General features: G+C 40.1%; 1 protein-coding gene across 23 annotated transcripts in view; it reads left to right on the forward strand.

Moving 5' to 3' along the window:
- nrxn1a (neurexin 1a) overlaps positions 1-13,491 on the forward strand; it is a 156,548-nt gene that overhangs the window by 101,840 nt on the left and 41,217 nt on the right. For 21 of the 23 annotated variants that reach the window (XM_043253730.1, XM_043253719.1, XM_043253713.1 and 18 more), the window contains one exon: positions 2,430-2,549. In XM_043253730.1, the coding sequence (XP_043109665.1) occupies positions 2,430-2,549 (120 nt within the window). Of the gene's footprint in view, positions 1-2,429; positions 2,550-8,686; positions 9,494-13,491 lie in introns of those variants that run through there. The other 2 variants (XM_043253737.1, XM_043253736.1) reach the window with 2 other exon arrangements.

Below are 13,491 nucleotides of genomic sequence, written 5' to 3' on the forward strand. Positions count from 1 at the left end.
ACCGTAAATACAAGCACCGTCCGCACACCTTGTATTTACAGCCTCCCGGTCTTAAACTGTCTCAGAGTGTCCTGTGTCATAGTTTTCCCTCACTTACCCGTCACTGCTCTTTTCATTGGAGCGTACATCTGTTCTGTTGTTTACTGGAGGCATGCGTCCCCCCTCCCTTCTTCCGACAGTGCCCCCACCCACTGCATGCGGTTTCAGATCCTTCCACTCTGAAATGCGACGGAAATAGTCTATAGCCTTTACCCCCCGATAAGGGCCTTAAACTAGATGGAATTTCCCAAGCGGTTAGGGAGTCTCTAGAAGCCAGATTACTCCGCTCAGATATATAACACTCGGTTCGAGAGAAGCTCGTCAGGGGAGCGAGCCAACCCTCTGTTTCTCTGCCTGAGACTTTAAATGAGCTTCGCTCAGACAGATCAGGTGAGACAGGAAGAACGCGGCTCATCTGGATCGTACCGGCGGCTGTGGTAGCGTCTCTCTCCTCCTCCTTCTCCCTGCCAGACTCGCTTCACTTCCGAGTCAAGTGGCCAAGCCGCAAATGTGCGACTGATTGGCCAAATGGCTGAGTGATGGAGAGGAGGGAGCGTTTGAGGGCCAGGGGCCTGTTTTACATGCCGGCTGAAGTAATGAGAGAAATGAGAACAGAAGTGTTTCCGCAGGCTGTAATATGCCTGGCCCGTCGCCCCGTCGCTTCGCTTCTGTAGACCGAACACAAAATGAGCTGTTCCAGACGGCCCCCATTTATCTTACAGCCCCGAGTCCCCAGGGAGTGCTGCTGCTTTAAACCCACCTCAGCAATACTAGGAGCAGATGTTATTATCACACGGGGGCCTGTATTATTACTGCAGCCAATACACTGCGCATTACCGCCAGTGCTACTCTGTCACACAGCTACCGGTGCAATGCTTGGATCGCACTTTAAAATCAAGTCACCTCTCCACATTTAATGTCTTCTTGAGTAATGAGACATATTAAAGGTGCGCTCAGTAATTTTCTTTTTTTTTTACCTTGTTAAAAAAGTTTAAATAGTACTTTTTTAAAAAAAAAAATCATTCTTACCTGAGATGAAGACTTAATGCTGCACTTTTAAAAATAAAGTAAATGAATAAAAAGAAAAAATCTATCACTGGGGCCGTACCTTTTCAAAATGTACTTTTAAAGTATTAATATGGCACTACACAATTTTTTTTTTACACTTAGAAGGTCGTCTGTTATTATATAAAATTACTTTTGAAAAAAATGATCATGAATGGAAATAGCACATTTTTATAGTGACATTTAGATCAAAGATAATTCATAAATAAATGAATTCTTGTATATAAAGTAGTTTAATAAGCAATGATTTCAGTACTGATAGTATTAAATACATTTTCAACTTTGATGATAATAACAGGAAATGTTACAAATTGAAAGCCTCACAGATCATGTGACTTGTTAGACATGAGTAACAGCCGCTATAAAACATCAGCTTTGTCATCATAGGAATGAAGTATTCACAATATATATCACATATATCACCGTAATACTGCTTTTAAAATGAATACAGTTTTGGTAAAAATACGAGACTCCTATCAAGACTGACCTAAAATGTTGAGCAAAAGTGTACATCTACACCACTAGATGTCAGTGTTAGTCTAACTGTAACTGTATCGTGCTTATTAATATATCATGTGAAAAGCAGTATGTCAAACGAGTGGTATGTCTGAAAATGTAGTATTCATAAAAATGCCAGGTGTGCATCCAGTGGACGCTTTGCTTTCCTATTATATTCATAAATTGTGTAGCTGAGGTCATACATACCCAATACAATGTGTCTAGATGGTACTGCATAGTTGCATAAATACAGAATTAAACCTTTAACAGTCATTCTATAATTTTTTCATTAACTATACTATACTCATACTCATACTCATAGTCTTATCAGCCATCGCAACATGAGAAAAAATTACAAGAGTGTCCCTTACAATGTTTTGTACAGGTCTTTATTTGGTGATCAAATAAACTCGCATTATGCTTTATAAAATCACACTGAAACAAAAATATTTATATGTTTATGTTTCTTGTACGGTAGTCACATTTAAATGCAATGCATTTGTGTAAATATTTATTTTGTTAATTATATATATATTATATCATGTTTAACATATTTATAAGCTATTTTCTTCATCCAGTCCCTAAAGAGTGTCTGAGAAAGATTAATATTTAGATTTTGTCCTCACTGGTAGTTGGTTTTTCATCTAGGGAAGTGAGCAGATGGGACGGTTCTGTGTGGCTGTTTCTGCTGCAATCTTTTCACTACTGTGGATTTTTTATGTCGTAAGGGGCCTATGAATTTATATACCCTTCTCTTTTTCTTCCTGTCTGTTTGTTTCTCTCTCTCTCTCTCTCTCTCTACACTACTCTGTCATCGGTCTCTTCAGGCCCCAGCACTACCTGTCAAGAGGATTCCTGCTCCAATCAGGGCGTGTGTCTGCAGCAGTGGGAGGGGTTCAGTTGCGACTGCAGCATGACATCATTTGGAGGACCGCTCTGCAATGACCGTGAGTCTATCACCTCTCCTTCTTTATAGCTACTGTAGGAAAACCCAGAGCACCGATCCAGAACCACCTAAATTGGTTTGTCAGTAGATGAGAGCACTCGCGCCGCTATTATTTATGGTATTCTAAAAAACGCCTTGACGCTTTGACGACTATTATATTTTTGGAAAATGGTATTGAATATATAAACTGCGGGAAATAAACAGACCGATTCATATTCAAAACCTTCTACACTTCACAGTACAAGGGCTGAAGTCAAAAAATATGAGATTCCTCTGATGCATCAGATGTCACACTGAATTAAAATGGAATCTCAGTGACCCTTAAAAAGTAGCTATTTTCAGAACAGAATACTAGCATGCTGTGTACTGCATACTGCACAGAAAACACCCCATGAGTTCATTTGCAAAAACATTTCTCAGAAATTATGTTTATCTCAATCAAACAGCAGTAACGTTATTTTGACTAAGTTAAAAATAAAAAAAGCTAAGTAACACAATAAAAACATGTTAACATAATAAAAAAATATTTTTAAAAATAGCATGCTACATTTTTGACCTGTCTAGAAGTCTAGTTATCATTTTAAAAGCAATTGTGCATTTTCACTAGTGCGTGAAAAAAAAATATTTTGGTTTTCATAATATATGTGTGTACTGTGTGTGTGTGTACTTCTATATATATATATATATATAGAAACACACACGTGCATATATATATTTAAATATACTCATATATTATACAAATATAAATATATACTTTCAGATAATCATTTCAGAATATATACTTCATGTAAGTGTATTTATATATACATAATAAATATAAACTACACACACACATATTATAAAAACTAATTTATTTTGGATGTGATTAATTGTGATTAATCATTTGATTGCACTCATTTTCACACATAATGTCAATTTGTTATTATTGTGGCCAGTATACATATTAGGTCATCCTGTATAATGCATACAGAAAAATAGAAACCATAGTACTCATAGTATAATGGTGTATACTGGGTTCAATTAGTACTGCGTTCTGAACATAGTCATATTGTTAAACTTCTAAAACTGTGCAGTTTTCTGCTACACCACTAGAGGGGGTATAGCTGTGAATCTGCACCTTATATCACAATATGCGTATAGTAAAAAAAAATATAAATCTCATATATATATATATATATATATATATATATATATATATATATATATATATATATATATATATATATATATACATTTTATGTAGAGTGAAACACAGCATAAGCGTGCATGACCATTTGTGAATGGGTTTGTAATATTGAGCTGTACCCCAAGAAAAGCATTGACTGAATTTGGTGTGAAAACCCCTAGTGCTTGTAGCCTGTGAAAGTGCTGAGTGCCAGGAATCTGAGGCAGAGTGAAAGTCCTTGAGATGGTTTACGGAGAAGATCTATTACAGGCTCAAGCCATGCACAGCTAATCCATTCTGCGGGTTTGCCAAACTGATAAGAGCCCGCCTTTGTTCAGGAGGAAGAAACCACATACACGGCTTGCATTACATCATCCGCATCCCCACACCTCGCTGGAATCTATTCAGGGTGTTTTTAGAGACGAGAATGACAGAGCACGATAGGATCGCTTTTGCTACCTAATTAGAATTACAAAGAAAAACACATTTCTTTTAGCTTACACCCCACCCCACCCCACCCCCCTTCATATCTACAGTGATTCAGATCGATAAATGAATAAATTGGTGAATCTCGCCTTCATTATCGTGTGTAGGCCCCTGGGTTAATGATTACTGACTGAATCCATCTTTTACTGGGCACTTATTCGAGCAAGGAACAGACAGAATGATGTGTGCACACAATATTAATGTTCCTGCACGGTCATATGCTCATGCGCGCGCACACAAAGGCTCATTTAGATGTGTAGAAGCCCAGTGATCATCAGGCCGTGAAGGCAGTGCAAAGAGAAAGAGGCTTTGTTTGAGCATAGTGGCGGAGAGTAAAGCCTGGCTTTGAAACTCAGCCACAGACATGCATGACCACATCATTCCTCGAGACCTGCACTAGACGTACAGACCTATACACAGCATCAATTCTCCATCTCTGAAACAAGCTTTCACTGATCGATACACAGATCCCTGCGAGGTGGGCTCAGGTCAAGAATGAACAGTTGACATGCTAAAAATGTGGCTTTTAATACTTTAGAATAGGTAACACTTGTTAACTATTAACTACGACTTTACCCTCAATAAATTCAGAATTTGCTGCTTATTATTAGTTAGTGACGTAGTTGTTAAGTTTAGGTTTTGGGTAGGGTTAGGCATGTAGAATAAGGTCATGCAGACAAACGCATTAATATGTGCTTAATTAGCACTAATAAATGACTAATATTTTAGTAATGTGCATGCTAATAAGGAACTAAGTGAGTTACTCAACACTGACAGGGAACTTTATTTGTAAATGCATTATTTACAAACAATATTTAACTAATACAATATTTCACTTAATCTAATTTTCATGATAACAAAGGCATAATTATTTAAGATTCATTATTCATATGGGTATTTTATTAAAAATGCAGTAAAGATATGGTTTCATTTCTTATTAGGCTGATACATTTTCTTAATTCTCTATTTATGTAAGAAAATAAACAGAATAATACAATTTGCATGATGATAAATTCATAAATATTGTTACGCTTCACTATTCATATTTTAGTAAAAAAAATAAAATAAATAAATATAGTTTCATTGCCTGTAAGAAACTTTAGGCTGGTAAATTTTCTCACTTTTTATTTTTGTGCAAGAAAAAGAAAGACTAAAACTAACTTTCATAATGACAAATGTGTGTTTACATATTAATTTTAAATCTTTAATTAAAAAAATATAAAAAATATGGTTTTATGGACTGTAGGAAATATTAGGTTGGTAAATTATTCCAATCTATGCAAGCAAAAAAAAACAGAAACCTTATTTTCAAAATGACAATTATATGTTTATGTATTCATATTAAATGTTTAATTAAAATACAGAAAGAAAATTGTCTGTTTTATGGTCTGTAGGAAATTATAGCTGATAGATTTCTCAGTTTATCTTTATGTAAGCAAATACAATAACCAAATATCAAATTTTCATCCTCACAAATGCATGAATGTCATGCTTTATTAATCATATTATATTATATTTTAATAAAAGTACAGAAAAAATAATGGATTCTTGACCTTTAGTACATTTTCTCAGTACAATTTTTTATGTAATGGAAAAAAGAACTAAATCTAATTTTCATAATGACAATCAATTTTAAATGCTTAAAAATACAGAATATAATATGCTTTCATAGACTTTAAATATACTGATGGTAAATCTTCCCAATTTCTATTTCTATGCAGGAAAAAAAATAACTAAATTTAATTTTTATAATTATCATTTTCACATATTAACATTAAGTGTTTAATGAAAAATACAGAACAAAATAGTCTGTTTCATGATCTGTAGGAAATATTAGGCTGGTATAATTTATCAATTTCTTAGGCCAAGAGTTAATTCTGAACGCTGGTTGGGTGCATTTGTCCATTAGTCTCATCAAGCATGGACTCAAACACACTTCAGATGTGAATGGCTACGATCAACACGATCCATTTGGTTTGAGCTGGTAATCAAAGAGCACTTTAGAAAACTAGCAAGAAGAAATGGCAGAGCCGGGGTTCTCCAATGAATGCAAAGCTGATTTGGTCTGTATAAATACTGTTAAAGAGGCTGAGCAAAGATAAGAGATGAAAGAATTACGTGATTAAAAAATGACCACCGCTATAGAGAAAAACGTGAGATAGCCTGATTCTCACGTGAGAAATGTGATATTAAATCTGATTAATCGCACCATTCATGACAGCATGACTGCTTTCTAACCAAACAATATTTATTTAAACATGTGCTTCATTTTTAATTAGCTTGTTGCTTATCTGCAATCTTGTTTCTTATAAACAACGTCCCACCGGTTACTGGAGCATCATGGGTGAGGGGAGTTGATTCATTCTTCCAGTAGTCAGTGGATAGATAGGGAGAGGGAAAATGAACATAGGGTTCATTATTTATTTGTTCTCTTTTCGCTGCATGAATCATTCCTCCTTTCTTCATGAAAAAAGCAGGGCAGAACAACAGAACATAGTAAAAAATGGACACAAAAGCTGGAGCGAAATGAGTGGAAGGAAGGAAAAACAGACTTTCCCACTTATTTCTCCCCTACTGTTTAAAATACTTGAAACCTTTTTTCCTCCACAGAATGAAAGCACCAGTATTAAAACATGCTCTACTTCCTTTGAATCTGCTTTTGAGGTCAGCTGAAAAAAGAAATGGATTGGCTCAAACATGTGACTGCCAGAGAATGGTTGGCTGCTCAAAGCGACACCCAGCGCTCTCCATTAGGTGGCAGCCTTGTAAACAGAAAATGAAGCACATGCTCATTTCGCGGGCTGGGTTCTCGCATTCTTTTAATATCGCAGGGAACAATTAGCTTGCTGTAAATGCAAATTGTTTCATGAACCTCTGGAGTTGTGATATGATGTTTCATTACGTACAACGCTGGGTATTGCTAAAGTCACAGTGATAAAATTGTCTTCCAAATAGAGCAGTTTCAGCTCCTGCTGCAGTCTCTCTTGGAGCCCCTGGCGAGGCGGCTCTGATCACCCGGCTTTGTCAACTTTAATTATACAGTGCTAACGATGCTCAAAGCTGAGAGGAGGGAGAAGCAACGATCTCCTTGTGTGAGAGGAGATGACACCAGTGTTACTTTTAGTGGATCTTTCTTCACACTTGAACTGAAATCTCTGTGGAGAAGCACACCTGCAGACTTCCTCCTTGAACCAACAAGCAAACACACTCACAACATGGGGTGCACATTAGGGAGAGGGTGAATCTTACACCATGTTAATATTAGGTGTTCGATTTTGCTTCATTTGTTAGTGACAAAACAAATCAGAGATACAGTATACTAGATTTGGGATTTTTGTTTTCAACTCAGGGGTTGTGACCAGTCTTAGACAACAGGGTAAAAAAAAAACAATAAAGTCAAGAAGTCATTTGAAACCTTGACTGGCTTTTTTTCTGTGGAATGATGGAAGTGGGGCTCAATATTGTTTTGTTCTTCACAGACTTTCTCTGTATGAACAAAAATGGTTGAACGTATTTTTTTTTGGTAAACTGTTCCTTTAAGAAAACGTTCACAACATCTTTTTTGTTCTTGATGCGAAAACCTTGGCATCCATCTAAGCAGTATTTGGACTTGACTTATTGTACCATACTCGTCACATGGTACAAATTAGGCAGATGGCAACATGTTTGGGTTGCATGACTTGCCCTCGTTTTCATAAACTGTAAAATTAATCTGTTTCATCACAAAATCTGCTAACAAAATCTGAAGCACAGATTTATTCAGATAAAATCCAATTACAATTGCAGCTCAAGCTTTGCTTAAAGCCTTGAAGCTATTGTCGAAACTCGCAAGAAAAAGCACTATTGAATCAAGTCAGGCGCTGTCCGTGGTGCTGAAGTGCGCCCAATGACTATCCTTCCAGTGAGAAAACTCATTCAGCTACACAATGGCCGAAGAGGGAGGAGTAAATCAAGGTTTGACTAGTTTGTGAAGGGAGAGAGACACACTCTCTGAATTCCAGCTGGACTGTTCTTGAGCCACCCCTCTGTCAAGGAGAAACGAAGACAGGAAGAGAGAAAGAACGATTAGGAGGACGAGACACGAGACCCCCCTTTCCACAGCTGCACGCGCCTCCCTGATGATCGAGGGGGAGGGAGAGAGGAAAAGAGGGGGAGGAAAACTCAGCCAAGCTTCACCGTTCTCTGTTTCCCCTTCTCTTCATTCAGAGGGTCTTTTCCTCTAAGCATGCTGCTTAGGAACGCTTCCGATACAGAGACGGTGTAAGGAGTGAGAGAAGAGGAGGGACTTTCTTAAAGCTGACATTTTCAGAAACTCTGAGCACCTTTTTCACATGAGGAGCACTTGACCACTCTTGCCCTTTCTTGGTTCTCTCTTCCTGTCCTCTTCTGGTCTGTGTCTGTTAATGTTTCCTCTGAGAGTCAGTGCGGTCTCAGCCAGCCAGGCAGCAGCAGAAGCAGCAGCAGCAGCAGCTCTTGTGTGGTGTGTGTGTGTGTGAGAGAGAGTGTGTTTGTCGTTTGGGGAGGGGGAGAGGCACTCTGTATTGAGTTAAATGCTGCAGCGGCGATCTCGTCTTGTGTGTGCCATCGCTTCTGGTAGTCTCCCTGCTCCTCTCCTATTCTCTCAACGGGGATAACGAGGGATGCAGCCTTGTCTTCATGGGATTCGGCTGGGATTCAGGCAGTAGCAAAAGTCCAGGACTGCTGGGAGGTCTGTAACAAAGGCTGCTCACTCTTTTCGCCCTCTTCTCCACTACACCACTACGCCTACCTTACTGGAGTACTGGATCAGATTCCGTGGTTTCTTTGTGGAGGATTTTGTGTTTTTAAATGCCGTGAAGACCGGAATTTAACCCAGGATCATTATCCTTCTAAAGTTTACCTCATCTCTGCATTTTTTTTTTTTTTTTTTTCACCGGAGAACTCTGTGGAAGTTCCCTCTCCATGTGGATTCGGCACGTGCTCTTGTTCTACCTCTCCATCAGTGATTGGGCTGTTGCATGGTCGGGATCAGAGGCTTGAGCGGGACATGGGTTGCCAGGTGGTCTAAGGACGCCCCTCTTTAAAGTCCTTGCACTCCAGTAGCATGCTGCGTCTGTGGCCCTGCGGGGCTCCTGGTGGTCTTGCATCCATCCTGCTCCGCATCAGCCTGCGCCTGGCTCTCTGGCTGCCACCGCTGGCTTTGGGGTCAGCCCTGGCTCTGGCAGAGGGGCCTGGGGAGCTGTACGTCCCTCAACATATGCCTCATCACCTCGTGCCTGCCGCCAGATCCCACGCCCCCCTGCGGGCAGGACATGGTGCGTAGTTTATTCGACTGCCACATTCACCCTCTCACCGCTTTGCCATTCTGTAACCTTTCATTCCTAGAGCGTCTGTTTTCTGTGTGCAGAGATTTTAGCATAAGAAACGATATCATGCTCTTGTAATCTCACGGTAATTGGCCGAGGTCTGTGAGTGTGCTTGCGCAATTATGTGGTCAGGATGCAAATGCGATCTTTAAGAGGTGTTTGTGAACATTATGCAGATGCATTATGCAGAGTACAAATGTTGAGAGCATAATGCTGGCTGCACCGCGATCACTTAGCGACCAGCGATTCAGCCTCCCGTTACGCTGACTATGCTTGAATGCATGCGTCTTTGTGTTATTTCTAGGGGCCAACGAGGGGGCTGTGTTTATATAAGCACCAGGGCAACATCCTTAACCTCTCCGGTCCGAAAGGCCACATCCATGCACGCCGACTCGAGCTGACCTTTGACATGATGAAATTATATTCAAATTGCATTATGGTCACCGTACCATGTTGTGTATGTGCGTGCCTGGATTTAATGCAGCGAAGCAGCCAAATTGAATGTATTAGGTCTAGAGGAGACAGTGGACAGGCTTTTATGCGACTGTTAGACCCCCAGGGCCATCCTGAGATTTCCACACTGGTTCACCCCCCACACCTCAGTTGAAAGTCTATTACTTCTACATTGCCGTTAAATCCCACCGGCCACCACTCCTAAGTTCGGTATACAGTATAAATTGAACACCTTCTGCTTTATTGCACCAGATCCCCAGTTTGTGTTGTAATGTCTCGTTGCGGCTGGCTGTTTAAAACTATCAGGGCGATTTCCACGCTGTGTGTGCAGAGGGGCTTGAGCTGTCAGTATGTGATCCACTGCACTTATATAACGAGACCTGGCTGCCTCTCAGCATTATCCTCACAGATTATGCTTTGATAAAAAAACACACTATTGAAAAGAGGCAGGAGGAAGAGAGCGGAAGCTTGTGAAGTGAGACGAGTCATTTATCATCCTTTCTGAAAGGCTCTTAGTTTTTCTTCTCTACCTCCTTGCCTCTCTCCCTATCACTCTTTCCTTCTGTCTTTGTCATATTCTTCTTTTCCGCGTTTGTGTGTGTGTGTGACACAGCTGGCATCTCTAATGGCAGGGTGTGCTGAGATCACAGAGCCCCGCTGCTCGCATACGTCCCCCCAGGCGCCGAGGCAGCGCATCAGGGTCCATTGCTTCTGCCTCCACCCCCCTCCCGGCCAAGCTAATCTAAACCTCTCAAACCTCCGGACCTCCTTTGCCCGGGAATATTCGGCGACATTGTTTGCAGCTGAGCATAATTCACAAGCTCTGATAATAATAAACTAAAACCGAAGTCGCTTCCAGCCATGTGTCTGCTACGCTATTTACAGCACCAGCAGACACCTTCTCAGGCGAACTGCAAATCTGTCCAGCCCTACCTGCTTCCAGCACTGTTTTAGTATGCCGCGACGAGGAGTTTGAGAACAGCACGAGTTCTGTTGTTGCAGCAAAATTACCATTTAAAAACCATTAACAGTAGGTTATGTGAAGTGCAGAAAAGTGTGTGCGTATATCCTCGTCTGTGTGCACCAGTAAATGTGCTTTCTCTCCCACTGAAATGATTGGATGAGAAATAAAAAAATGAAAGCAGAAAGCGAGGCAAATCATCAGAAGTTACCCTGGGCTCCAGCACAGTGTTTTTAAAGTCAAACCCATCCCCTTTTTTCCTTCTTCCCCTCTCATTTTGCTGCAGTCTTGCACTTTTATCTCCCCTTTCCTCCACAGTTTCCCTGACAAATATAACAAGAGGCTACATTTAGATGAAGTTCTACAGTAGAAGAAGGCTGCGTTCTCTCACACCTACAGAAAAACGGATCCTATGTAACTTGCGGTGTAAAATCGAACGGTGTAGGTTCAACATCACTCCCCCTCGTTCTTTAAAAAAACATGTTTATGTGTGCTTGCATATGTTTCCAAAGGCTATTAATGACTGTGTGAGCTGCTTTAGTGCCTCTCTCCTCCATCACTGCAAATCTGAGTAGAGATGGAGCAAGTGAGCTCATGGGGTTGAGTAATCTATCTCTCAGTCTTTGTTGCTCTCTTTTATGTCAGAGCTATAGTCTTAGAGGCCTGAATTGCTGTAATGAGAGGGTAGCATGGATTTGCTGGTGAATGGTGATGTGCCCGGTTAAATATGATACTCAGAGAAGCTAAGAATTGGACGCGTAGGCTGTCCTGACTAAGAGGGAGATAGAGGGAATTAAAAGAGGCAGAGGGATGAGCTGAGTGGTCAAAGACTACATGCACTTGACAGTGATATTCCATTGGGAACAATGCAGCATCCCCACCAGCAAACACAGTGAGACAGTGAGTGACTGTACAGGGCTGCAAGCAGCACTCTATAGTGGGTGCATTGTGTATGTGTGTGCGCGCGAGTTTATATGAGAAAGACATATCATCCCCTTGATAGTATGGAGGTGATTGATTCTTTAAATGCTATACCCTCTCCCAAGAGAATCTGCAGAAAGTGAGAGAGAGATAGAAGGAACAATAGCTGTGGTGTGTAATCTAAACCCAGTCAAGCCAAACCTCTAGAGAGATTTCTCATTATGTCACTGTAGCTCACACATGGGGCTCAGGGAGGCTTAGACTGGACGTACTGACACACACACACCTGCAGAGATTATTACACATGCTTCCATCTAATAAAAGAGTTATTTGTGAATTCATCGCTCAAAGTCGACACAGCACTTTCTTTTATTCCTCGATTTTTTTATTTCTTTACCTTCTCTTCCTTCTGTCATTGGTTCATTGCTTCCTTCCTTCTCTACCTCCTCCTAATTAGCTTTCACCCATTCTTTCCTTCTGCTTTTCCTCCCTTCCCCCTTCCTTTTCTTCATCTTTCCTCCTAACTTTTTCTTCACTCATTCATCCCTCTTTTTTCTTTCTTTGCTTTTTCCACTTTTTTCTTCTTCATTTATATCTTCACTTGTTCCCTCTTTTTTCTTTCTTTCTTTCCTTCTTTCTTTCTTTCTTTCTTTCTTTCTTTCTTTTTCTTTCACTCATTTCACTCTCTTTCCCTCCTCTCTTTCTTCATGTCTGCCCTTTGTTTTTTACTCAACCTCCTAATTGCTTTTTCTCTCTCCTCCTTTTTCCTCCTTATCTAATTCATTTCATTTCTTCGTCTGTAATATTCTTCTTCTTTGTTTCCTTCTCTGCTTAAATTCTTTCCTATCATTTGTCTATCTCTCCTTCCTTTCTTTTTAAATGTGTTTCTTTGACCTTTTTTCTTTTATTTTCTTTCTTCCCTCTTCACTTCTTTTCTCATTCCTAAATGCTTCTTCCTTCTCTCTTGCTCTGTCATCCCATCTTTAATTTTTTCACAGTTTCTCTGTTTTTATTCTAGTAAATACAAAATGCAAATCATACACAAAGATCAACGCATACATATACACTGAAAAAAGATAATTTAGACGCTCACACAGCCCCAGCCTAAGCCTCCTCGTCTCCTAAACCCCCTGGAGGAGCTCAGGAGCCAAAAGCTCGTTATAAAAACACAAAGCAAATCAAAACAACATCCACTAAAGTGCCACAGCAGACAGGCTTTCAGCCAGCACAGCACTGACCGCTCATTCCCAGCTCTACCCTAATTGGGCCTGGAAAGGTCAGCAGGAGAAATACCACAAGCTCTACCACGACCACAAACCCCCAGTGCTCTCTGCCTCTTTCACTCTTCAGTGATCTCTTTTCACGTATGAACCGCTGGTTTTTCACCAGCCGTGGCTCATTGTATTGACTGGGTTTGTGAAGCAGCGTAGCTTCAGCCACGGCGAGTATCCTCAAAGGTAAATTGCACTGCTGTAATGTGCAGTATAATGCACTGCTATCCAGATTTGTCGAAAATTCAGTTTGTACTAGGCTATTGTCCTTGAATTACGTTTGCGCTAAACATGAAATAAATCAGAAGACTTTACGTTTCACAGTGGGTTTTATTGTTTTA

The sequence above is a fragment of the Puntigrus tetrazona genome, chromosome 12 (assembly GCF_018831695.1).
Source record: "Puntigrus tetrazona isolate hp1 chromosome 12, ASM1883169v1, whole genome shotgun sequence".
Taxonomy (NCBI): Eukaryota; Metazoa; Chordata; class Actinopteri; order Cypriniformes; family Cyprinidae; genus Puntigrus; species Puntigrus tetrazona.